This window comes from Neovison vison, chromosome 12 (genome assembly GCF_020171115.1).
Source record: "Neovison vison isolate M4711 chromosome 12, ASM_NN_V1, whole genome shotgun sequence".
NCBI classification, from domain to species: Eukaryota; Metazoa; Chordata; class Mammalia; order Carnivora; family Mustelidae; genus Neogale; species Neogale vison.
In genome coordinates, this window is record NC_058102.1 from 18,346,961 (window position 1) to 18,373,558 (window position 26,598).

The following is a 26,598-nucleotide window of genomic DNA, read 5'->3' on the forward strand; positions in this document are numbered from 1 at the left end:
CTTTTCTTTATGTAGATCTGAATTTGTGACTTCTATTATTTTACTTCTCCTTGAGAAGTTGTTTTAACACTTCTTGTAAATCGGTCTGTAAACAATAAATTTTCTTCACTTAAAAAAAATATATTTTATTTATTTATTTGAGAGAGAAAGAGAGAGAATGAGTGGTGGGAGGGGAGAAGCAGGGAGAAGCAGACTCCTCACTGAGCAGGGAGCTCAACTCTGGGCTTGATTCCAGGACCCTTGGATCATGACCTGAGGTGCAGGCAGATGCTTAATTGACTGAGCTACCCAGGTGCCCCTCTCCATTTTTTTATTATTATTTGAGGAAGTATTTCTTCTTAAGTGTTGAAATATATTTTTGCTGGATATAGAACTCTAGGTTGGTGTTTTTGTTTTTTTTCTTCTGGTACTTTGTAAATATGTCATTCCACTCTCCTCTTGTTTGCAGTTTTGAATAAGAAAACCACTTTAATTCTTATACTTACTCTTCTAAAAGGGGCTCCCTGCCTTTCCCCACCCCTGATTCTTTCAAGATCTTTTCTTTGTGTTTGGATTTCTGCAATTTGAACATGATATGCCTAGTGTAATTTTTTTTTTCTTTTTGGTGTTCATCTTACTTAATGTTCTTTGAGCAGCCTGGATCTATTTTTTGTGTCTGTCATTAATTTTGGAAAGTTCTCAACCATCATTACTTCAAATATTTCTTCTGCCTCATTCTCTTTTCTTCTTCCAAGAAGGATGTGTATGTTGTAGCTTATAAAATTGTCCCACAGCACTTGTATGTTCTGCTCTGTTTTTTAAATTTTTTAATTTCAATTTTAGCCCATTCTTTTCTCTTTGCATTTTAGTTCAGAAGTCCTTACTGACCTATCTTCATGCTCACTGATTCTTTCCTTGACCATGTTCAGTATACTGATGAGCCCATTGAAGACTATTCATTTCTGTTTCAGTATATTGTATTTATAGCATTTCTTTTTTGTTGTATTTTTATTGTCTTTAATTTTTAAATAAAAGCTGTATATATTTATTTTTTTTCCAATTTATTTATTTTCAGAAAAACAGTATTCATTATTTTTTCACCACACCCAGTGCTCCATGCAAGCTGTGCCCTCTACAATACCCACCACCTGGTACCCCAACCTCCCATCCCCCCGTCACTTCAAACCCCTCAGATAAAGCTGTATATATTTAAAGTGTACAATATGATGATTTGATATACACACACATATATAGTGAAATGATTACTACTATAAAGCTAATTAAAATGTCATCTCCTCACATAGTTACCATTTTTTTGTGTGTGTGATGAGAGCGCCAGAAATCTACTCTTTTAGCAGATTTCCAGGATTTGGTACAGTATTATTAACTATAGTTACTATGCTGCACATTAGATCTCTAGATTTTTTTTTATTTTTATTTTTTAAGATTTTTTATTTATTTATTTGAGAGAGAGAGACAGTGAGAGAGAGCATGAGCGAGGAGAAGGTCAGAGAGCGAAGCAGACTCCCCATGGAGCTGGGAGCCTGATGTGGGACTCGATCCCGGGACTCCAGGATCACGCCCTGAGCCGAAGGCAGTCGTCCAACCAACTGAGCCACCCAGGCGTCCCTAGATCTCTAGATTTATTCGTCCTATATAACCACAAGTTTGTGCACTTTGACTAGTCTCCCATTTCCCCCACCTCTCTGCCCCTGGTAACTTGTGTTCTGCTCTCTGCCCTATGTGTTCAACTTTGTTGGATTCCACAGATAAGTGAAATCAAGTAGCATTTCTTTTTGTTTCTTTTAGTTTCCATCTCTCTGCTTACCTTACTTATGTACTCTTTCTTATGTACCTTCTCTATAGAGCCCTTAACATATTAATCATAGTTATTTTAAATTCCCTTTCTGATAATTACAACATCAGTGTCAGATCTGAGTCTGATTCTTAGGCTTTGCTTTGTCTCTTCAACTGTGTTTCTTCTTGCCTTTTGGTATGTCTCATATTATTTTGTTGAAGGCCAAGCTGGATATATGAAAATATAGGAACTGAGATAAAGAGATCCTTGGTGGTAGGGGGTATTGATATGAATCTGGCTAGGTATTGGGTTGTGTTTAATGTTTGTTGTAGCTGTCGGTGTCCGAAGCTTCATATTTCCTGCATGTTCCCTCACTATTCTTCCTCAGAGTGAGTCTTTGTCTTCAGCTCTTTCAGCTATAATATACTAGAGACCTGGTGGTATGATGATAAGGTGTGGGTGGGGAGAAGCATTTTATGATCTTATTATTAAACCTCAGTCTTTTAGGAAGTCTGTGTTTCTGGGCTGTGACATTCACACATATTTCTTGTATTTTACTTCCCTTATGTAAGACAAGATGGCTAAATGGGGCTGTAGTGGGATAAATGCCCTTCCCTGGGCTGAGATAAGTCTCTGGTATGTCATTGCTATGGAGAATGCTCTGGGCATATTTTGCAATGACTATTCTTCCCTTTTATGTATCATAATTGTAAAAGAATCTTTCTCAGGTCCTCAGCTTGAGGTGGTTCTTCTGGGGTGGGGTGCTGTGAGTGGGATTCTTCTAAGGCAAAACCCACTGAACTATAGAGACCCCCTAAAACTGCACCATCAGGAGGTTCTCATTCTCAAGCTACTCTACACTTAGCCTCCAACAATTCATCAAAATTACCATTTAAATGATCCTACCAGTTTATGGCTTCAGAAGCTTCTACTCTAGGTAAACACACCTGTCTCCAGATTGTTGGGTGCCAGTTTGTCCTGTGAACTCAGTTCTCAGAAGGGTCCATCTTAGCTTGTTTAGCTCCATCTTGTTGCAAGGATAGGAATGTCAATATCCAAGCTGTTTCCATGTTGGAGCTGCAACTGGAAGTCCATTTCTTATATTTTCCCCCATTTTTGTTACCATTATCCCCATTTTACAGATGAGACAGATCCAACACAGACTCTCTAGCTCATAACTGCTATATAAAACTACCAGGCACATCCAAATTACATTACCACTCACTTGTCTGACTGCCAACTGCCTTCTGACTGACTTCTATTCTTGTCCCCTTCTGCCCACTTTTCCTTAGAGAGTTTTACAAAGGTATGTGCTACTGTCATCACTCATCTATGTGAAACCTTCAGTAGCTTTCCATTGCACCTTGTGTGGTCCCCCAACCCCTCCTGTCCCTTTGCTTCAGCTCACTTGCGTTCAGCCACTGAGGCTAGCACTCTTGGGAACACAACTCAGTACTTGTCGTGCTGAAATGCTCTTTTCTCTACTCCTGAACAACAAAGTCCTTTTCAGTCTTTGGGTCAGTCTCAGAGTCAATGTTACTTTCATGGGTCTCTACCTATGTTTCTCTGTCTCAGCCCCTTGAATTTTCCCCGACTTCACTCACCACAGTTTGTAACTGCTTAGTTGTGACCTGTTTTTGGCATCTTCCCCAGGAGCTTGCAAGCTCCATGAAGGCAGGGGTCACATTTGACTTAGTCTATTGGCCCCCAGAGCTAAATGCAGGGCAAAACACATTAGTAGGCATTCGAGAAATATTTTTGAATAAATAAAACAAGGCAAACCCCAGATGGATGGAAAAGATATTATTTTCCACTTGAGTCCTTATTGCTGAAAGAGGTCATTCAGGAGCTATGGAGGGAGACTGAAAGGAACATTTTCTTTTCTTTTTTAAAAGATTTTTACTTATTTGACAGAGAGGGAAACAATGAGAGAGGGAAAAGAAGCAGGGGGACTGGGAGAGGGAGAAGCAGGCTTCCTGCAAGGAGCAGGGAGCCTGATGTGGGCTCCATCCCAGGACCCTGGGATCATGACCTGAGCTGAAGGCAGATGCTTAACAATTGAGCCACCCAGGCACCCCAGAAGGAACATTTTCAATAATAACAACAACAATAGTAGCAGTGAAGCCTTGCTGAGTACTTCCTGTGTGCCAGGCACTGCTTTGAGCCCTTGTTTATTAACTTACTCTGCATTTGAACCTCATCCTGTAGGTATTATGATTATTGCCACTTTATGAATGAGAAAACTAAGACAGAGAGCAGTTGAATGACTTGGTCCTAGTAACACAGCCAGGAAGGGGTAAGAGAAATTTGGTCCAAGGAGTCTGGGTGCAGAACTTGTACACTTGGTCTTAAAGCTCTACCACTGCTCAAGGCTTGATGCATCACAGCCTCCTCTGTAAACTCAACCCCATTTGCTTTCAGATGACTCTCACTCCACAGCTAGGAGAAATGGTGTGAAGGGGCAGATTCCATTTAACTCCACGGTGTGGTTTAAGAATCTTTTTAAAGAGTATATTGTTGGAGTTTTCATCATTAATTAAAGACCTATTTAAGGGTTGTATTTTATTTTCTTTGAAGGACATGACATCAATTAGTTTTAGTTCCTATTTGTGCCAACAGTCAAGGACAAAATGAGCTTTGGGAAATTAATCATCTCTGGATTTTATTCCCCTTCTAGGATAGTTGCCTGTGGTCCTCCCATAACATGAACATGCTAGCTAGAAGCCCAAGAAGGCAAAGAGAGGATGGGGAGACACACACATAGAAGTTATATGTTAAGGAAAGTTGCTGGGCATGGATGCAAAGGCCTGTGGCGCCGTGCCTGCTGATATTGTAGAGAGGCTGAAAGTGCAGGAGCTAAACGACTAGAAAATGAATAAAATGAATAAATCAGAATCTGTCATGACTTATCATGAACTATTTTGCTGCTCAAGAGAAAGATAAATTGCTTCTGTGGAAGACATTCAGTGCTGAGGCTTATTTTATTGTACCTTGAAATCTCCTGTCTGCCACAATATTACTTCTAATGAAATTAGCAGCAGATGGAAGACCTGAGTGGCGAGATGACAGGCGGAGTTGCCTACACATGAAAAGAACTTGCAAAACTGGGATAATGGGAAGAATTTTTTAGCAAACAACACACCACAAAACAAGGGCCTCAACTAGTGAGAAAAGTTGGAGGGGTGGCTGGGGAAGCCTTGACAATGTGGGCTTTCATGGGAGTGAATTCCAGTTATGGGGCCATAGGCAGGTGCCCTTTCTTCTTTGGCACATCAGAAGCCCAGCTATGGCCCAAAGCATGGACCCTAAGACAATGTCAGATCTGTGATAGGGGCCACTGCTTGTTAGTTGTTATTGTGTACACTTCTGTCCCACTCTTCATCAAACCCAGTGCCTATAGTTTGCTCTGGCAATGCTGGGATTGATTGCGCAGTAGAAAAACAAAACCCCCTCAGAATAAGATGTATGTCCCCACCCCAGCTTCTTTGATGCTTGGTGAGTGGGGTGGAGAAGGTGCTTACTTGCTGACTTCAGTTTTCTCCTCAGAAAAATGAGGATGCCAAAGGACTATTGTCAGTCTCAAGGGAGATTACTGATGGGAAAAGAAATAAGATGTAAAGGAGTGTACAAGCTGTAAAGTGATACATAATGCCATTTTCCAAAATGAAGACTTGCCCACAGAGGGATAATACTCTGAGGAGAAAGACACCTTTGACTTCATGCTTCAGCATATTCATGATTGCTTAGACTTACTCATAGTTATAACAGTACCTGAAATTTCTAGTGAGTGAATTAGACACATGAAAGTTTCCCTGCTCACTAATTATAATCCCCATGGGGCTTACAAAGCACAGGTCTTGGGGTTCTGGGACCACATATCTGTATTTTTCAAAGCATGCCGGTTACTGACTAATGCACAGACAGGATTGAAAAATACTGCATTAGATTCAAGGGATGGCTAACCTGACAGAGTACTTGACTTGAAATCATGAGCAGTGGATTTTGGCTCAAGTTCTGTTACTATTTTGGTGGGGAAATTTGAAAACTAAAAAAAAAAAAAAAAAAGACTGGAAAACAATGGAGATTGCAAAATGTCCTTCCATTTGCCACAGTCTTTTGTTTGTTTGTTTGTTTAATGTTAAAACAACTGGTTGTTCTATTCAATTCAGGCAACCTGGAAATTATATCAGAGAGGAAACTTGAAATTCACTCTGGTATCCACGAGAGGCTCTGCATTGCTACGCTGAAGTCCATTTTGCTATCAATCAGCTGGTCAATTTAGTCTCAAAATGATCCATTCTGTTGACCTGAGTACCCTTTTGTCACTAGAGTAGTACCTAGTATCTGATAGAAGCTCAGTAAATACTGGTTGAATAATTAAATAAGTATAGTCACCACGTGTCCCAACACCATACAAGGAGGCTTTAATAATTATTTCTCATATATAGTATTACATATATCCAAGTGTATAATATGTTTATTATATTGTAAATACAATGTTACTTATTTGCTCTCCTAATAAGCAAGGAAATCTCTGTTGCAGAAGTAGTGAGATTCAGGTTCCTAGAGGCATTTTTAAAATAAAAGATATTATTTATTTGAAAGAAAGAGAGAGAATATGAATAGAAAGAGGGGCAGTGGAAGAGGGAGAAGCAGACTCCCTGCAGAGCAGGAATCCGGATGCAGGACTCAGTCCCAGGACCCCAGGATCATGACCTGAGCTGAAAGTAGACATTAAACTGACTGAGCCACCCAAGCACCCCATAGATTCCTAGAGGTATCTAAGCAGAGGTGGATAGTGAGGGTGGTGGGGTACAGCCTCAGGTGATCTATAAGATCTCTTTCAACTCCTAACTTTTAGGATGTGAAGGTGTGTAAAGTGTCTTTGAAACTTCCATCCTGTTCTTGACGTTTGACAATAAAACAAGGGCAGATCAAATGCCGCTGGTTCTAGTGCTATAAAATTTCCTGTGGGAGTAAGAGTCCCAGAGTGACTGTTTTGAAAGATTCCAGATATTGCTTTGCATTTAGGAAAGCCTGATGTATTTGTGTACCATTTGAATTCTGGGCTTAAAGATGAAATGAGGCAATCAATTAAATATAAATAAAAGTTCAGTCTTCCTAAAGTGTTGAAGGTGACAAGACTTCTGGAACTCTAAAATTTGCTTATGCACAAAGCTTGCACATGCATCCCCATGGTGCCCAGCTGAATATTTATAAAATCAGATTCTGAGATGAAGATGGTATGAAGGGAAGCAAATGACTTTTACAGGGCTGGCCATAGGCCAAAGATGCAAATTGATGGCCTGTGGTGATTCAGAGAGCAGATGTGTTTTGCGGAGCCCACGCTGTGTTTTTTAAAAAATTGAATGAGTTACCAGCATTGAAAAATTATAAGTTTTTACATATATAAAAAATATATTTCTGTTTCTCCAGAAAAGCCAGAAAAATCTGTCTACACTGGGACAACCTGCCCTCATGGCAGCATAAGGCATGGTCTGAGAAGTGGCTGGCCCCAGTTAACAAGACATATACTCCCAGGGTACCCCTCCTTGGCCTTTTCTCTCATTTCTGCTATCTGCAACCGCCCCTCCCCTGAGGTATTTGCTTTGATTCCTCCTTTTGTAAACAAGGCTGTGGTTTAGGAAGAATGTGTCCTGGTACCCAACATGGCCAGCATCCTCTTTGCCCCATGCCCACAACTTGCTAAGACTTGTGCCCTGGCACCATTTCTGCCACACAGTAGAACTCATGCAATAGACTCCCTTCCCCTTCCCATTCCACACTTCCCACCTCTTGGTTTTTCCTTTTTTCTACTTTCTACTCCCCAAATCCGAACATCTTTTTTTTTAATTTTTTCCTCCCAGTATGAAAAGGGCTGCTGTTAATAACTGCTCTGGGACAATTGGAACTATTGTGGATACCTGTTTCCTAGCACTGCTGTAATAAAGATTCACAAATGGGATGGCTTAAAACCAAATTGTTTTCTCCCAGTTCTGGCAGCCAGAAGTCAGAAATCCAGGTGTCAGCAAGATTGGCGCCTTCTGGAGGTTCTGATGGAGAGTTCCTTTCATGCCCTTTTTTGAGCTGCTGGTTATTGCTGTAATCCTTGGCATAGCTTGGCTTGGAAATCCCACACTGCCATCCCTGCTTCCTTCATCACGTGGTGTTCTTCCTTTCTTCCTGTGCACCCCTGTTTGTTTCTCCTTCTGATAAGGACGCTCATCATATTGGATTATGGCCTCACTCTAACAACCTCAACTTGATTACACCTGCAAAGACCCTATTTCCAAATAAGGTCACATTCCCAGATGCAGAGGGTTGGGACTTCAACATATCTTCTTGGGGGACACAATTCAACCCATTAGCTTCAAACCAGCTTTCTGACCTATGAAATGGACTTAATGATAGCATCTGTTAGTTATAGTTTATGTGAGGACTGATTGACCAACCTGTCTAGTCCTTCATACAGTGCTTCCAACAGAAGCATGTTCAGCCTCTTACCTCACTTACCATGTCTTTACCCTCTCACCTTCTCCCACTTTGGCACCCAGGTTCTTGGCTTGTCATTTCTGTTTTCTCAGTGTAGAAATATGAAACAAATAACCCATATATTGCCTGATTTCATTCTTCTTACCATTAGTTTCGAAGGTAATATAGAAGTACATTCTTTTAAACTAATACGTTTGCCTTTTTTCCGTGTCTCCAGGAAAGATTCGGACTCCAGGAGCATGTAAAAGCCTGCTTTGTGCCCACCCGCACACCATCCCAAGGTCTCCAGTTTTGAGCGCAGCTTCTTTGGAAGAAGAGAGCCATGCAGAAGCCAGTTCCTTCCAGACACCATCCAGTGAATGTGATGAGGCCCTACTGAGCTTCACTGTCAGAGGAGAAATTAAGAGAGCCAGAGCAGCACCTAAAGAGGCCTGGAAGAGTCCAGTTTTGGCAAAGAACATGACAAAAAAGCCTATTAGATCCCACTCAGTCACTCCTTTGAACCTGGAGGCTGCAGGCACGCACATCAGTAGGCATGCGAGACTTCAGAACCGGCCCTCCTACAATTCTAGGGGAGATTCTGCCCCACTGGGTAAGGATTACTTTGTGGTTTTTGCTTTTTTTTTTTTTTTTTAATTAATTAGCTTATTTCAGAGAGACAGACAGAAATAGCACAAGTGGGAGGAGCAGAGAGAGAGAGAGAATCTCAAGTAGACTCCACACTGAGTGCAGAGCCTGATGTGACTTTGAGATCATGACCTGAGCTGAAACCATGAGTCAGATGCTTGGGCGCCTGGGTGGCTCGGTGGGTTGGGCCGCTGCCTTCAGCTCAGGTCATGATCTCAGGGTCCTGGGATCGAGTCCCGCTTCGGGCTCTCTGCTCAGCGGGGAGCCTGCTTCTTCCTGTCTCTCTCTCTGCCTGCCTCTCTGCCTACTTGTGATCTCTCTCTGTCAAATAAATAAATAAAATATTTTTTTTTAAAAAAAAGAGATGCTTAACCAACTACCACCCAGGTGCCCTGACTTTGTGGTTCTTAATTCTTTGTTTCTCTCTTCAGTTGGTCACACTTTGTTTTTAGCTTCATGTAAACAGTAAAATTACTGGCTCAATGGCAGATCCTGTTCTAGAAAGTTCTATAAGAGCTGTATCAGTCTTCTCAAATGGAAGTCTACTTGTTGCCAGGTTACTTTATTGGAGGAGAGAACAAGTGTGATTTGATGACAAGTAATGTGATGATTCAGGTATTGCACCAGAAAATAATGATAATGACAGTTATTGCTCACATATCAGTCCAGCCCTCATTTAATTAGCTCTCACTATGGGCCATACACTGTGCTGAGCATTTCACATTATTTCCTGAAACCCTCCCATAACACCTTTAGGCAGATCATGTCATGATCTCCATTTTACAGGTAAGAAAACTGTGAATTCATAGCACAGGATAACATATACGATGACAGTGTCTCAAAATTGCTCAAAGGAAGAATGAGTAAAAATAAGGAAATGTACCAGAAGGAATGAGCTTTGAAACCAAGGACACCTAGGCTCAAATCTACCTTCTCCCGTTTCTGTTCTGTAGCCATGATCAGTCCTATACACTTTCTTTGAGCTCAATACTTTCATCTGCAAACTAACAACAATTACTGCTTTTAACGGATGTGGTAATTAGAGGATGTAAATGAACTTCATTGAACACAGCAGGGACCAAACAGGAATGGGGTGATGGTGGTGGTGTTTATGGTGCTCTTGTTCAGACTGGAGGTAAGAAAATGTGAGGGAACAGTTGATATTCCAGATGCTCTAGAACTGTCATGTAGAAGGATGAGATTAATTTTACATAACTTTTTTATTGGAAACTTTTTTGGGTAGATTTCACTTTATAGGTTTATGAAGTTTGTTGGAATGGACCAACAGAAGAAAGATACAGATTTTTACTCAATACAAAGGAGAATTTTCTTTGAACTAGAGGATAATGTCCTGTTTGGACTAGAAGTGGCAAAGGAGGGTCCGGTAGACACTCATTCAGAAAGATGCTCATGCAGAGATCACTTCATTCTAGGAAGCTGGGCTTGAGGATGGGATGCTGAGAGTGCTGGATCATCAACTTTTGTTTTGTTTTGTTTTGTTTTACTATGTGTATTGCAATGCGCTAAAATCTGGACATACATCTTCAGTTTTGATCCATATGGCCATCCTCTGAGACAGGAACTGCTATTTTCTCATGCTTTAGATGCAGAATCTGAAGGTCAGGGAGATTCTGTAACTTTAGGGCTGGAGCCAGGATTCAAGCCCTCTATTTTGACTCCAGGTCAGAGTATACCGATATTGATTTCAAACATGACAATAACAGCTCTTGGGTATTGAGCACTTACTATTTACTAGATGCTCTACTTTTAGCATGGTCCTCTCTCAGACACTTAACTAGTTTGCTTTTTCACTTCCTTCAAATCTTTAATGAAATCGTTTCCTTTGTGTACATTATTTTTCTACTTTGGATTTATTACCAGATGACACTCACTCCGTTCTTCATTTGCTTCTTTAGTCATCTACTTTCCCATCCCCAACACCTTTCCCCAAAACAAGAATGTAAGCTCTTGTAAGTGCAAAGATATTGCCTGTTTTATGCTGCTCTAGATTTCCAGTGTCTAGAATACTGGCAGACATATAACAGACAAATTCTAATGAATGAATAAATGAATGAACAAACTTAATCCTATTAGTGACCTTGTGAAGTAGGTAATACAATCCTCATGGTTCAGGTAAGGACAAAGAGGCTTAGGCCAGGTGATGTGCCAGGATGTGAATCTACGATGGTCTGACACCAAAGCCTTGTTGATTCCATTACATCACACTCCTTAAGAGAGTTACAAAATGCATCATTACCGAATTGCATTCAAGGAAGGAATTCCTATTCTTTGTTTATGATGGAAACCTGACCTGTCTTAACCTGTCTAGGTTTTATTCTGTTGCTCCAAATTCCAGAACAACATCCATGTTTTCCTGTGGAATTCCCTTGCACTGATTATTGATAGCAATGAACTGGTCATCTGCCATGGCTGCAAATCCAAATCAGCAAATATCTATCAAGCCTCTAGTTTTCAGAAAGTAGTGTGTCTGCCATTCTAAAAGCTCTCACTTACATGGAGATATTGAAATGCCATTCCACTTTTATTTCCAGGAAATAATTCTTATACTGAAAAATCAAAGTCACTGAAAGTTTTCCAGTGTTTGATTTGGGTATGATGAGTGTGTAGTGAGAGATGCCTACTACATATCAGGCACAGTAGGTAATGAGCTAATTGAATTGCCTAGATATAGACTGGCTGTTTGACACAGGTACCATGCATTTTTAATTTCATGCATATTTTTTTTAAAGGTGAGTGCTCCTGTAGGTTGCTCCAAATATCCTATATATTTACATGCTATTCAAAGCCCTTTAAAACTTGTGCAAAGTGATTTAAAGCACATACATTGTCTTAATTTACTACTGAAGAATTAGACTTTATGTATGTCAATGGGTAGAATTTCTCGGGGAAAATCTATGCAAAAGCAAATTATATATATATGTATATATACATATATATGTACACACACAGGTACTATATATATATATTCTTTAACAGTATTGACTGTATTGTAAAAATCCTCAGCTTTTACATAAAAATTATTTGACTGGGCAATTAAAGAAAAACATCAAATTGATTATTAGTATTAATGTGTATGGGTGTGTTGTATAGGTCTGGACCATATTAACTCCCTGACTGTTTTAATTTACAGCTGGTTGAAACTTCTAATAAAACTTACAAAATATTGCCTCTTGGGTGTTTAAATTATCAGTTGGAAGTCTACCTGGGCTGTGGATCTGTTTGCTTTGCCTGCTCTCTAATTCCACTTAATTTTCCACTCAAACTTTTCCCTGATTTAGAATTTGTGGTCCTATGTTTGTCACCAATTCTGTTTCCCTCCTCTCTTGAGCTGTTCTGAACAGCTTTCCTTGAAATAAAAAGTGTTATGAGGAGTCTGTAAAAATTAATTTTTTTTTTTTTTTTTTTGGACAGGGTGCTTTTAAACAACAGGAAAGGAATAGATATCATTTTATTTGCTGAAGGCAATGCGGGGGAAGCATGCAAAGAGAATGTTCGGGGCCTCTCTCTTTCTCTCAGCACGTTGCAAATGTTGATTTCTCCAACATCAGTTATCAGCAGAGATTTTCTGAAAGTCGCGGCAGGGCGGCAAGGCCGGTGAATTCCGCACACTTCAGGGCCACTCCTCCCTTGTCTGTCTTCCAGGTCCCGCTGCGAGGCCTTCCACCGCCATCGGCCTCTGCAGGAAAAGCCAGACCCCTTCGGCTTCGTCGGGTGTCCGGAGTTCCTCCGAGCTGGAGCTGGAGGACAGGAAGGCAGCCCCAGTAGGAGCTCAGGCGGACCCCCATCGCCAAAGCCGGCCCCGGGGCGCGGCCCTAAGTCCGGCTGGAGGAGGCGCAGTTGCCATGGCACCAGAGATGCTCCCCAAGCATCCTCATCCCCCGGAGAAAAGGGGGCCCAGGGCGGACGCCTCTCTTCACGGCAATCTGGCAGGAGCTCCCCTTCCTCTGCGGGCCGGTGCTCTCACCCATCTCCCCTCAAAGAAGTTAATCAAGGTTCGCTCTTCTCCCTCTGCCCGCCCACCCCAGCGTTTCCATACGGTTTGTTCACAGACCCCTCCTAGGCCGGGGTTGGGGGTGGGGGGGGCGGTGAATGCTCACTTACATTGACTGCTGCGAGGGAATTGTCCGCGGGTGCTGCCCATCTTCAAATCAATGCCTGCCTAGAACAACAGAAAAGGCCTCAGATGTACTGGTTTCCACAGAACCATTGTTAGGCTTTTGTGAAGCAGTTTTGAACCTAATAAATAATGTCAAAAGTCTCTATCGCAGCCAAAAATGTTCCTTTTGAAGCATTTCTAATAGTATTTTTGTTCTGCGGTGTCTCCCAGTGTCACAAAGAATTTGTGCCTCACAATGGGGATGGGGTACATCGCGTGCCACTTTGCAATGTGCCCGCAGGGATTGGACCCCTCTTTGTTTTGCTCTCACAGGTAAACGGTTTCATTTGCCAACTTGAGCTTTGGTTTAAGGATGTTTTCTAAGGGCCTTTTGAGTCTCTAAACAGAGGTTTGGAAAACATAATTGAATGTCTGTAATTTAATAGTTAACATGAAATTTGATTACTCCTGATGTGCCTAGGGGAATTCTTCAGACTGTATTAGAGTTTTTATGTCAGAAACCTGAAGCTGGATCCTCCTTTGAGGCCCTAAACACTTGGAACTCAGTATAATGCAAAAAGAGATACTGAGTTTTCTTATATTGGAATAAAACAACAACAACAACAACAACAAAAACACACCACTGGAGAGCCTTAGGCACCATTCTATCAAATTGGTCATTTTGGGCAATATTTTTTACTTCAGTAAACATAGTTTCAACGGCAGCTTTTTCCATGACTTAATGCAGAGACTAACTTTATCACATGAGTTTATGTTTTTTTAATGTAGTATTCTTTTTTTCAGCATTGAAAGAGAAGCACAAATTAATGAGACCAATACATCCATGTGTAGTTTTACACTCAAGTTCCTTGCATTTTTCCCCCCAGGCTTGAATTCAGAGAGTCTCACAAGTGGAGTTTATAATTCCTACTGCATTTTCCGCTGTTCAGTTCAAATTAATGTATAGAGTATGCCCATATTCAGGACTTATCAAGTCTACAAGTCCAAATTTAAGTCTCAAAGTTTTAATAGGAATTAAATGTTATAGCTAGTAACTGCTTAATATTTAGAAGTCTGTTTAGTCCTTTGAGGATGATTTGATTTGTTAGCATTCTCTAGGGGGTAATGTATTAAAAAAAAAAAAAAAAAGATACCGAAGCTTTAGAGCATTCCTTCTTCCAGACAATGATTTACAATAAATATGTTATTTTTATTAGTTATTTATTAATGTGATTTTATTGTAAGAGAGCAAACAGGTTATCAGTGAGAGTTGCTATAGTTCCTTGAGGGGATAGTGGCATCTGCTCGCTGGAATGCAGATGACAATCCTAAATTCAACTTCATGCCATTTGGTTGGAAAGAAATATGTGGGTTGGGGCACCTGGGTGGCTCAGTGGGTTAAAGCCTCTGCCTTCAGCTCAGGTCATGGTCCCAGAGTCCTGGGATCAAACCCCGCATCAGGCTCTCTGCTCAGCAGGGAGCCTGCTTCCCCCCCTTCTCTCTGCCTGCCTCTCTGCCTCTTGTGATCTCTGTCTGTCAAATAAATAAATAAATAAAATCTTTAAAAAAATTAAAAAATAAAAAGAAATGTGTGGGAAAACTCATGGCTTTATGTAAAATTTTAATTCTGGGATATCTTAATTTGTTATATAATTATGAGTTTAGGACAACTGATATTTTTTCAGATAAAGAAACTATTGCTTTTTTTTTTTTTTTTTTTTTTTTTATTGCTTTGCTTGAAGTGATTCTAAAACAACTAACCAGAAGTCTGTAATGGTCAATTGTAGCAGTAGGAAGCGTTTTAATACAGTAAATATATTCTTTCATCTGTGGAAGTACAAAATAGTGAATTTACTAAAAATACGATAGAGTAGAAACAATTCTATTCATAATTGAGAAAGGGGATACAAGCAAAAGATGTGAAATATGTGATATACCATATTTTATCTTTTTAAAAATTCATTTTTTGGTAAGAGAGAGCAGGGTTGAGGGGTGGACAGGGACAGAGGGATAGAGAATCTTAAGCAGGATCCAGCACAGTGTGGAGCCCAACGTGGGCCTTGAGATCATGACCTGAGCTGAAATCAAGAGTCAGATGCTTAACCCACACAGGCACCCTGATATACCGTATTTTAAAGGAGTTTCCCAAAGTGTGTTCCATGTCTATCTATCTATCATCTATCTATATTAAAAAATAGCACCTGTCAATATCTTGTAATACTAGTGTCCTGTGGAACACTTAGAGAAAACTTTGCTTCAACTCTGTTTTAAATATACCAGAATTCATATAAACAGGTAGGGTTCAAAGTAAGGATTTCTTTTCAAAGGTAGTGAAGAAAGAATCAGAGCTAAAGAAAGCAACCCTTATTAAATACCTCCAGGGCCCCATTATTCTTTGGAGCAATGTAACTAGCTGTTATGGTTATTTTTTTCTCATTTTGGGTGCACATGATTGGGAGAAGGTTAGTCAATCCTGCCATGATCATGTTTTGATAGTGATAGATGAGGAGCATTTCCATTGTGACTGTTAGAATCATGGGCTATGAGCATTCAAGTTTTTCTGAATGACAACTACTTTTGTATTAGAATTTATACACAAGCACACCAATATAAATGTAGTTAATCTTTTCCAATGCAATTATTTCTGAAAACAATGTTGAATTAAATAGCATAATTGAGGATGAATCAATTTTAGGATACAAATTATATGTATTTACTTATAGTACTGTCACTGAGGAATAGAATAAGGTCCTATGGTATAAAATAATTGTTACTAAGATTCTGATTTATAGCTTGCCTGTATTTCTTCAGGGGTGTCTGATTTGACTTACGGTACATTTATTACACATATTGTCAGTGTCTTCTAAAGAAGATAATATACCAGTTTGCAAAAAAATGTTTTTCTGAAAGTCTCATAGGAAAATAGATATTGATCAATTTTTTAAAATTGGTGTGTTAAAGAAGCTAAGTGTTTAACACACTCTAGAAAGTGATATTTACAAATGAGGAATCCTTTTATAATATATAAAATAAATAATTATAATGACAGATAACATTTATTGAGTGTATATTATGTATTAGGGACTGTTCTAAGTATTTAGTAAATACGAATTCATTTAGTGACATGGTGGCTTTTTTTTTAGTACTATTACTAATGTCTATTTCACTGATTGAGGAAGCTTTACTTCAGCAGTTATAAGACACATATGTATGTGTGTATGTATATAGACACAAATACATAAACCTTTAAAACTTTATTATTATATGTCCTACAATTTTATTTCATATATAAAGCTATCTTATTACATACTGTATTATTAAAGCTGACATGTGTACATATATCTATGTGTGTGTATTCCACTTATACAGATAGCATCTATACATCTATAATATATAACATGCTATTGGTCCCTAAGTGAGGGAGCTATAGAAACTCTATTTATATCCCTTTCCTCCTGACAGCAAGGTGCAGAGTGGGAGTTGCTAACTGTGGGTTGACGTCACTTAATATGTTGAAACTCTTTGAAGAGCTAAGTTGGGTCAGAGACTTATCAAATAGTTTTGTCTGACCCATCATCTCTGTGAACAAAGGTTCAGAAAATAAGGGAAGAGTGGATGGGTTTGAGGTCCATTAAAGATGATATCACTTTCTGAAGGCAGCGCTGGAGTTCACTGAAATCAGACTTTGTGGAAGGGATGGGATGTCAGAAAGTGGGGAGCTAAGGAAGGTGTTAGGGTCCATCTAGATACAAAGAACCAAGAATTCATTCTACTAAGTGTGACCTGAACATAGTGTCCCTCCATCATTTGGCTGGAGTTTCATCACTGTGAAATTGCGATGACATGTTTTGTTCACTGCAAAGGTGAATTTGGGAATTAAAGCATTTTGAAAAGAGAACATGCAAATGCAAGTCATTCTTGTGTGACTAATATCAACAATAACTGCCATAAACATTATCCTTGGTTATGCAGGGCTTCTTTAAGGACTTACCAACGGCTGCTCACACTGACATAAGTATTCCTTCTGGTGACCATGCAATCTATCACGTCCCTCTCTGAGAAGCTTTTATATGTTAGTTCTTTACCTTCATCACAGCACTGTGGGGTAAGTCGTGGTATACCATTTACAGGTGAGGAAACCGAAACACAGAAACAAAGCAATTTGTTTCAATGATGTTTGGCTCCAGCACAGATGCTTGCAGACATTCCATATTTAAAAAACAATGTACACTGGGGCGCTTGGGTGGCTCAGTGGGTTAAAGCCTCTGCCTTTGGCTCAGGGTCCTGGGATCCAGGCCCGCATCGGGCTCTCTGCTCAGCAGGGAGCCTGCTTTCATTCATCTCTCTCAGCCTGCCTCTCATTCATCTCTCTCAGCCTGCCTCTCTGCCTACTTCTGATCTCTGTCTGTCAAATAAATAAATAAAATCTTAAAGAAAAATGTACGTAGCTGAGAAATTAACAAATCATTCCATTTAGAATCTCCAATTTGGAGAAGTTCAGTTGAGAGCACAGAATGCCAGTCAGCATTCTCTATCATCACATGCTATCTTTTGGTCCAACTTTCTATAAAGGTCTCAAACTACCCAGATAAGATGTGGAATAAGGCAAAGTTTTTATGAACTAGAGATGAGATGTTAAGGATTTAAAAGTCAAACAGTCAAACAGGGACTCAGGAAAGAGCTGGTTGTTTGGAAAGACTTGACATTAGGAAAGATTCTCCAGTGTCCAGAAGGTGGGTGGCATCCCTCCCCCACAGGCCAAGGTCATTATGAAATGCAAGCCCCTACATCAGGACTTCAGTACAAGCCTGTCCCTATGTCTGGGCTTTTTCTCCTACCACTTCCTCCATACTCATCACCCTGTGTTTTCCTACTTCTACGGGAATCAATCTGATTTTTAAGTCAGTGATATTGGGGTGAGTAATTGTAAAGTGTTTATGGGTACTTACTGTCCTATTTGAGAAGTGTGACTTCACTCAGCTGCATTTATTGGGCAGGCACTGGCCTTGGTGTTGGGGATATTGACTAAAAAGTACAGAATTCTTTTCCTTGACAAGTTCTACCTGGTCTAAGACTCAGTTCTTTCATTCATTCATTCTATCTAATTTATTGAATACTCATGATATTCTTTATAACATAGTGGTGAAAGCCATTTTGGTGAAGTAAAACCCAAGGAGTGAGACATGAAATAATGACACGATGATGTTAAGGTCTATAGTCCTTTAATAGTTGTTCAGAAATCCCAAATCTCAGAAGACTGAAAATTCTTTTATAACTCATTTGGCATCAGCTATGACCCAGACTGGAGAAAGGCAGTTTATAGCTTTGTCTCACTTAGTGTGAACCGTCATGTATTTTGATAAAGATACATTAATATATTTAATTATGGGATGTTACCTTGGACCCTAATGGATAGTGTTACATGAAACATAATTTGTGCACCATTACATAATACATAATTTATGCACTATCATATACAAAAACATTTAAATTCTCAAACTCAACCTGGGGGGTTTTGGAAAAAGGCTTTTGAAGTTCTCTAACAGATAAATACAGTGGGAGCTTATAGAAGGGAGAAGTCAATCCAAGTTGGAGCTGGCACAGGCTCCCTGTGGCAGGATTTGGACTTGATTTTGAAGGATGGAGGAGTTGAAAGAACAAGGTAGTGAATGTGATGGAAAGTAATGATGGCAATGATGGAAATGACTGGAAGTTCCCTGTTGTTAAATAAGGAACATATACACTTTTATGGGACCTGAAGGTTATACATTTTGAGGGGATCTTTTTAAGGAAAATAATGCAAAATTCTGGACATTGTTAGATGGGCTGGGAAAGACCTTTGCAGATGAAAAGCTCAGAAGCTTAAGTTTTATTTATTTTTTTAGTAAACCCATCTTTCAGCAAGGCCAAAAACATAGATCATTTATTTTACAAAGTGAAATATACCTGTAGATTTATGAATAAATACATTTGTTGGTAATTGGAGGAGAAAAGACTTGAGATCTTGCAGGAGAAATGAGTGAATTTGACTGTTTTCATCTTTTTGAATTGTTTGATATTTTGAAGATTGATAACCTTAACAAACTGTCTTTTTTAAAAAAAATCAAGGCATAATAAGTATGACCTTTGAAAAATGGTTCAAAGAGTTTTTAAGAATGAGTCCAATTATGATTGTATTTCAGAATGAATGGCCTTTCTCAATTTTCTCATGTTCGATTCTGTAGCTAGTCAACTTCTAAAGTGATAAGACTTGACAATCATAAATAATTTGATATACTTAAGTGACAAACTCTTTAAAGGAGAGAAGAAGCCATATTTCATTTAAAATTTTCTTTTAATAGGCTAGTCATAGACTGCCTTTAGATTTCAGGGGATACACTTGAATTTAAAAAAATCTTTAGAGATGAATAATTCAAGATTAAAATGGAAATTTCAATTAGACTACCAAGCAATAATCTTTTACAAAATTATGCACATTGATTTCTATTTGTTCATAAAAATAAAACTGATAGTTAATGTTTTGTGAGTACTTATTATGGGCCAAGGACTGTTCTGATTTCTTTGCCACAGTGTATCCCCACCCTCCTTTCTTTTTTGTATCTTTCATTTTGTTTTTGCCCTGAAGCTCTGACTGTCATTCTTGCTTGGCTTCTTTTATTTATTTTTAATAGGTTTATTAAGGTATAATTTGCATATCCTACAAGTCCTCTTTACAGTGTACCCTTTGCTGTTTTTTTTTCCTTTTTAGTATTTTCACAGATCTGTGCAACCATCTTCATAAATAGTTTTGCATTTCTATCAGCTTGTATAGAAACTTTATACCCTTAACTATTATCTTCTCCCCTCCTGGCTCTAAATGATCACTAATCTCCTTTATTCTCCTACTCAGTTCTCTATTCAGGGAATTCAATATGAATAGGATTATATAATATGTGAGGTTTTGTGGCTGGCTGTTTCCATTTTACGTAATTTGTCAAGATTCATCCATGTAGTAGCAAGTGTTGCATTCATTCCTGTTCACGACCAAACAATATTTCATCGTGTGCCTAGACCATACTTTGTTTCTGCGTTCATCAGTTGATGGACATTGGGGTTATGCCCATTTCTTGGTCATCCTGGATGCTGCTGCTATAAACAGTTGTTTGGGAGTTTTTGAGTAGGCATATGTTTTCATTCCTCCTGGAGGCAGTCTCTGCATTAGTCCTCCCGTACTCCCATGGTTTACTGTGGTTATCCCCTTTCCCACAGGTAGAAACAGAGTTGCGAGGTTAGAGCACTTGTCCAAAGTCATGTGACTTGTGCAAGGGGAAGCCAGGCCACAAACGTCTTCTCTTTAGACCAGCTCCTCTCAGAAGGGTTTCTAGGCTCTCCTTTTAAGGACATCTAAGAAATTGTACAAAAGTAATAACTGCCCTTTAAATATACTCACCCTCTGCCATTTACCTGTCATCTGACTAAATGCTACGCTCGTCTCCTAAAGTGCATCCAGAAAATACCATTTTTACAAATGTTATAGCCTGCAGGGAATTAGCACCCCTTGCACATTTTACATCATTTTAAAAACAAATAATTACGTTTTCCCCACTTTGCCCCAAATGACTTATGTTTCTAACAGGCAACGTGGCAAGAGGTTCGAAATGGCAAAGACCATCCCAAAACTGTCTATTAACGCATCCCCCCACCCCCCGCCAATTTTTCTTTGGGATGAAGTCAGTATTGCGTGTTAGTTCCTTCCTTCCCACACCTCCTCTAGGTTAAAGTTGAATTCTTTGAGATCGCGATTTTTTTTGTGTGCGACTTTAACAATATTCTCTTCACATGTCCTTGCATAAGCCCAACAATTGCTTGTTGACCCATTTTAACCTCTTTTGAGCGTCATCTTCAAAGTGTAACTGTCCTTGACAATGAAAGAGACCTTCCTATTGTCTGGTCCTTCCAGGCAATCTTTAGCACGGAGCTAAATGGCTTTCAGATGGAGGAGTTGGCCAGAGGAAGGAGACAAAGTAAGCTGTTGTTCCTGAGTGACTTTGCTTAAGTTTCCCTTTTCTCTCTTAGAATGGTGCCTTTCTATAGAAGATGACAGACGTTTTGACAGGTGCAATATGCTTTGAACTGTTGTGTCCGATAATTCTTTTGTCTTGGTTTTTCCCAGCAGAGTGGTACATCTTAGGATGCTGATATGCATATTGTTTGCTTTTCATTTAGTGTGGTGAAGCCTTCCTTCTCGCTTTCCCTCCTCTTCAGTCTTGAGGCCCTTTGCACGCATGTCACTAACCCAGACGGGAAGGCAGGCACTGGTGCAGGAACATTTCCCCAAACCTCCCCCACTTTTTTTTTTTTTTTTCTCAAAATGGAAATCGCTTCTCACATAGTTTTTGCGTTATTGTTTAAAAAAATAAAGAAAAGAAAAAGAAATTACTTAGAAAAGGACAAAACACAGTGACACATCAGACGCAATGGCTGGCAGAGCTAAAAACCCTAATAATGATAATAATACCTAAATAATACCTTGTGTCAGATCTTATGCTAAGACCTTGACATTACTTGTCTATTGTGGAAAAAGTGGAAATTATCTATGACCTAATAACCCAATGACAACCATTGTTTACATTTTGGAGCATATCCTTTCATACATTTTTCTTTGCATATTATATTTTGCACTTTCTTGGGAAAAATGAACCACACTGAATATGCTGTTCTTTCCACTGATTTTTGTCCCTATCACAGTGAATGTGCATATCTTTGCCAAGTTAACAAATAGTTTATATCATACCATGTTAAATGTCTACATCGAATTTTTTTGTACCATCATAATTTAATTAACCAATTCATTCTGTTAGAGCATTTTTGGTACTTCCAAGTGTCACTATTGCAGATATTTTTTGTGATTAATATGATGAATATATCTTGTATATTCTTAAATGTACTTTTCTGATTATTTTTATAATGTAAATTCCTAAGAGTGGAATGCTGGTGAAAATGCATGCAAGCTTTAGCTTTTGATTATCTTTTGCCCCTGTCTAGAAAGATTCCTATTTCATCTGACATGCTCTCTGACTTCCAGAACTTAAAAAAGAGGTGATGTTACAAAAGAGTTAGCCTAAACAAAAATAGACACCAAGGATCCTGAATTAATCATTATGCCTCTTCACCTTTTATCATGGTGAACTAGAGCTACACAGATTTTTCTGCCTTGGTGTAACAGGGGAAAGTTTTTATTTGACAAAATAGAGGACTTCTCTTATTTTAGGAACTAAAACTGAGAGCTTCCATGTATATAATGAAATAACACTAATTGTCCCATATCTAAACTGATATGGAAACAGAAACTTAACATTGTCCTATTTGTTTCTCTGGATGTCCTTTTGCATATTTTCATTAACTGTGGTCATTGCCTAGTACCTTGTACCAAGTATGACTAAGAAGAACAGGCTGAACCAAGATAGAAAGGAATCATCAATAAATAAAATAAAATAAAATAAAATAAAAATTACCTGGTTCCCTATAATAAGTAATTTTACTTTTTGTTTTAATTCATATTTTTTATTTTTATTTTATTTTTTCATATTTTTTTGTGTTAAGAAAATTTTAGAATTGGTGAAAGAATGAGCCTACAAGGAATTTGGAATTGAAGTATTGCTAACATTAGAAATAGAGAGATGTTGGGGTGCCTGCCTTTGGCTCGGATCATGATGTCATGGTCCTGGGATAGAGCCCCGCATTGGGCTCTCTGCTCGGCAGGGAGCCTGCTTCCTCCTCTCTCTCTCTCTCTTTCTCTCTCTCTCTCTCTCTGCCTGCCGGTGTACCTGTGATCTCTGTCTGTCAAATAAATAAATAAAATCTTAAAAGAAAAAGAAAGAAATAGAGAGATGTTGAGATGTTTATGTATCTACTTTCAAAACCAGTTAAACATACTTACATATAAAGTGCTTCCCTACAAGCAGTGTTGAACAGAAGTCAATGAAGAGCGAGATCTGTTACAAGTCTGACATAATGGCATCTGGTTTAGAAAATGCCTGAAAAATCAAAATACTGTGCTCTGTGGAAAATGGTGAAGTACGGCATCTGTGGTTTGGACTGGAAAAAAAAGAGACAAGATTAAATGTAAATATTTATTGAAAACAATGAGAAAAATTACTTAGAATTTTCAAATAAGGACACATTAAATTAAATTGTGTAGAATGCTACATGTAATTTTTATTTCTAATTTGTTTTTCTGGTAAACTGTAAGACCAATTTACTCTTCTTACTTGGTGACTCCCCAGTCACCACCCACTGGCCCCCACCTCTAGCTTTCTATTTTGTCTTACACTGTGGCTTGCTACAGTCTGAAGTTAACGGTGGATATAAGACATCGGCATAGGTTGTGAATTCTGCGGAGTGGGAAGAGTTACAAAGTCACTTCTGCTTTAGTTGAAGCAGCAGGACACTGGCAGTTTGGCAGGCCATGGGTCATGTGATCCACTGACCTCTATCTGGGCTCCGTGACTCTGCCTAGTAACAATTGATTAATGGCGTATGGTAACTCTGAGAACAGGTCTCATCCGTTCCCCTGAGTTTGAAGACTTCCTCATTATCAGGCCTTTCACTGCTGCCCTTAGGAAATTTTACTCACAAATTAGGTTGAACAAAGTCTTCTCAAAGAAAATTATTTTCGGTGTTTGGTCATCAGGGAGCAGAAGGCCTGATGGTCATTTACTGCATTGACAAAGGGTATGGGAGGCAAGTGGCGATTATAGGGCCCGGACACTGTTTGGGCCTCCTCCCTCTGTGCCCCGGGGCTGGGTTTTCAGAAGAGGCAGTGTAATGAGAAAACTCACTCGAGTGACAAGTTGGCCTCAAACTTTTTTGGAGTGGGGACAGAATATCTGATTTTCGTGCTGGCATAGAGGTTATGTACACATTTGTTTATTAAGCTTTAGTATCCAATAGCCATCTGGATTTGTGACAGGCACTGCTAATTGTCTACCCAATACTCATTCTTTGCTTCTTAGTAACAGAGCCCTGGTTTTGTTTAGGGCAACAATATGCTAGGTTCAAAATACTCTCATCTCCATACTTCCTGGTAGCTAGAGTCATTGTGTTAACCTGTTCTGGTGGACAACTTATAAACAGAATTCTACTGAAAAAGCTGCCGTTTTCCTGATACAAGGAACACACACAGTTGGCATGTCCTTTGTCCCTTACTTTTCTCCTTCCTGCTTCATGACAAATGCAATACCCAGAGAGGGAGGAGCCATCTCCTGACCCTGAGGACAACGGCCACAGGCAGAGGATGGTACCGCTGGGAGCTAGAAGGAAACTGAGCTGAGGGATGAGCCCTGAATTCTCTGGATTTCATCTTATGTAAGAAAGATTAAACTCATTTGGTTAAGCCACTGAGGTCTGGTGTCTATCATATACAATTGAATGTGTTCAAATCCCAGCCTATCATTTTGCACTTGGGTGATGCTCTCTGGACCTCGGTTTCCTTCATCTACCAGGTGGGGTTGGCAATAGCTGTCCCTACCTCAGACGGTCGTCGTGATGGTTCAATGCAGCAGATAATGTGTGTCAAAGTCTTAGCAGAATATCTGACACGTGGAAGGTGCTAATTGTGTATTAGCTATTATTATTATTATTGCTAAGGATTTAGCACGGATGGCCATTAACTCTGATGTGCCACTGTGTTTTGTTTCTCTCAATATTCAAGTTTATCTCATCTTTTCAGAATCCAAAAGATGATCAGGTATTTACATTATTTACATTGAGCTAACATTTACTTCATCATCACATGATTCACTTCTCATCTATTGTATATGTACCCAGTCCATGGACAAACTGCTGAATCACAAAGTCAAATATAAACTATTAGGCATAATTGGATTATGATTTTTTAAGATTCAAAATCAATTAACATAGAGCATTTTATTAGTTTTTTTCAGAGGTAGAATTCAGTAACTCATCAGTTGCAAAAACACCCAGTGCTCATTCCATCACATGCCCTCCTTAATCTCATCATCCAGTTCCCCATCCCCCCACCTTCCTCCCTCCCAGCAACCCTCAGTTTGTTTCCTGGAGTTAAGAGTCTCTTATGGTTTGTCTCCCTCTCTGTTTTCATCTTATTTTATCTTTCCTTCATTTCCCCTATGTTGTTCTGTTTTGTATCTTAAATTCCACATGTGAGTGAAATCATATTTGTCTTTCTCTGATTGACTTATTTTGCTTAGCATAATACCCTCTAGTGCCATCCATGTCATTGCAAGTGGCAACAGTTCATTCTTTTTGATGGCTGAGTAATATTCCATTGTGTGTGTGTGTGTATCACCTCTTCTTTATCCCTTTATCAGTCAATGACATGATTTGCGTGGCCGTTTCTATTTCCAGAGGGACAAAGAAATTGAACTTTTTAAAGGGAAAACAAGCCATGATTTGAACACAGATCACCTACTGAGTAGTAAATTAGAGATTTCCCTTTGTTACCAGGGGCAAGGAATCAAAAGTTCGGCTTGTGACCAAACATACGTGATAGATTTGGAAGTCTTTTGCAAGCAAGTTATGTCTACCAGACTTTTGTGCCATTCAACTAACCAAAGAAACTTTGGAATTCTGTGTTGTCAACATCAGAATACTTTTATTTAGTAACCCTTCTATGCCAGGATGGAGGGATAAAAGTATGTCAGATTGACAGCAATCCATTCTACAGATAATTTGAGTCTGTTTTAGGTATTTTTTTCTCTCTTACCCTTGAAGTGTGTTTTTGTAACAATTTTTTTTTTTTTTAAACATAAGCTTCGGGAGACCTGATTTCTAATTTAAATTCTGTATTACCCTAAATAAATTATTTCACTTCTCTGGGCCCTGGTTTTCTTATTTGGATAATGAGAAGAACTTTCAGAGCTGATGGTCTATGATTCTATGCTTTTTCCAACTTTGCCAAACTCCCTCTACTGTACCTATCACATCTTGGTTTACCTACTTTCAATAGTGTCCTTCCTTTTCACTATCCCATAGAATGCCTTAACTTACTCCAATTCACTTCCATACTCTGTGATCCATTCTTTTTTCTTTTTATATCAGACCTTAGAAAAGAGGGGAAAACAGATCTAGAAGCTGAGAGATGTCTTAATTATAAAAAGAAACTACGTATGTTTTGCCTTTTTATTTGCAAAGTCATAGAAATGGTAATACTGAAGATGATGGGGCCATTTTGGTAGCTCAGTCAGTTAAGGGTTTGACTCTTGGTTTCAGTTCAGGTCATGATCTCAGGGTCTTGGAATTGAGCCCTGAGTTGGACTTCATACTCAGTGGGGAGTCTGCTTTTTCCTCTATCCTTACCCCACTCTCTTTCTCTTGGATAAATAAATAAATCTTTTATTTTATTTATTTATCTGAGAGAGAGAGAGAGAGAGAGAGAGAGAGATTGAGTGTGGGAAGGGTAATGGGAGAGAGAAAGAAGCAGACTCCCCACTGAGCAAGGAGCCCAATATGGGGCTCAGTCCTAGGACCCTGAGATCATGAATTGAGCTGAAGGCAGACACTTAACCAACTGAGCCACCCAGGTGTCCCAAATCAATAAATCTTTAAAAAAAAAACTGATGATGAT

General features: G+C 39.1%; 1 protein-coding gene across 1 annotated transcript in view; it reads left to right on the forward strand.

Annotated features, from left to right (window-relative positions):
• The window catches only part of C12H12orf42 (chromosome 12 C12orf42 homolog), an 83,823-nt gene extending 70,800 nt beyond the window's left edge, over positions 1-13,023 (forward strand). Inside the window, exons 6-7 of the mRNA XM_044227360.1 lie at positions 8,487-8,861; positions 12,560-13,023. Coding sequence (XP_044083295.1) covers positions 8,487-8,861; positions 12,560-13,023 — 839 coding nt within the window. The remainder of the gene's footprint in view (positions 1-8,486; positions 8,862-12,559) is intronic.
• The last annotated feature ends 13,575 nt before the right edge of the window (positions 13,024-26,598 follow it).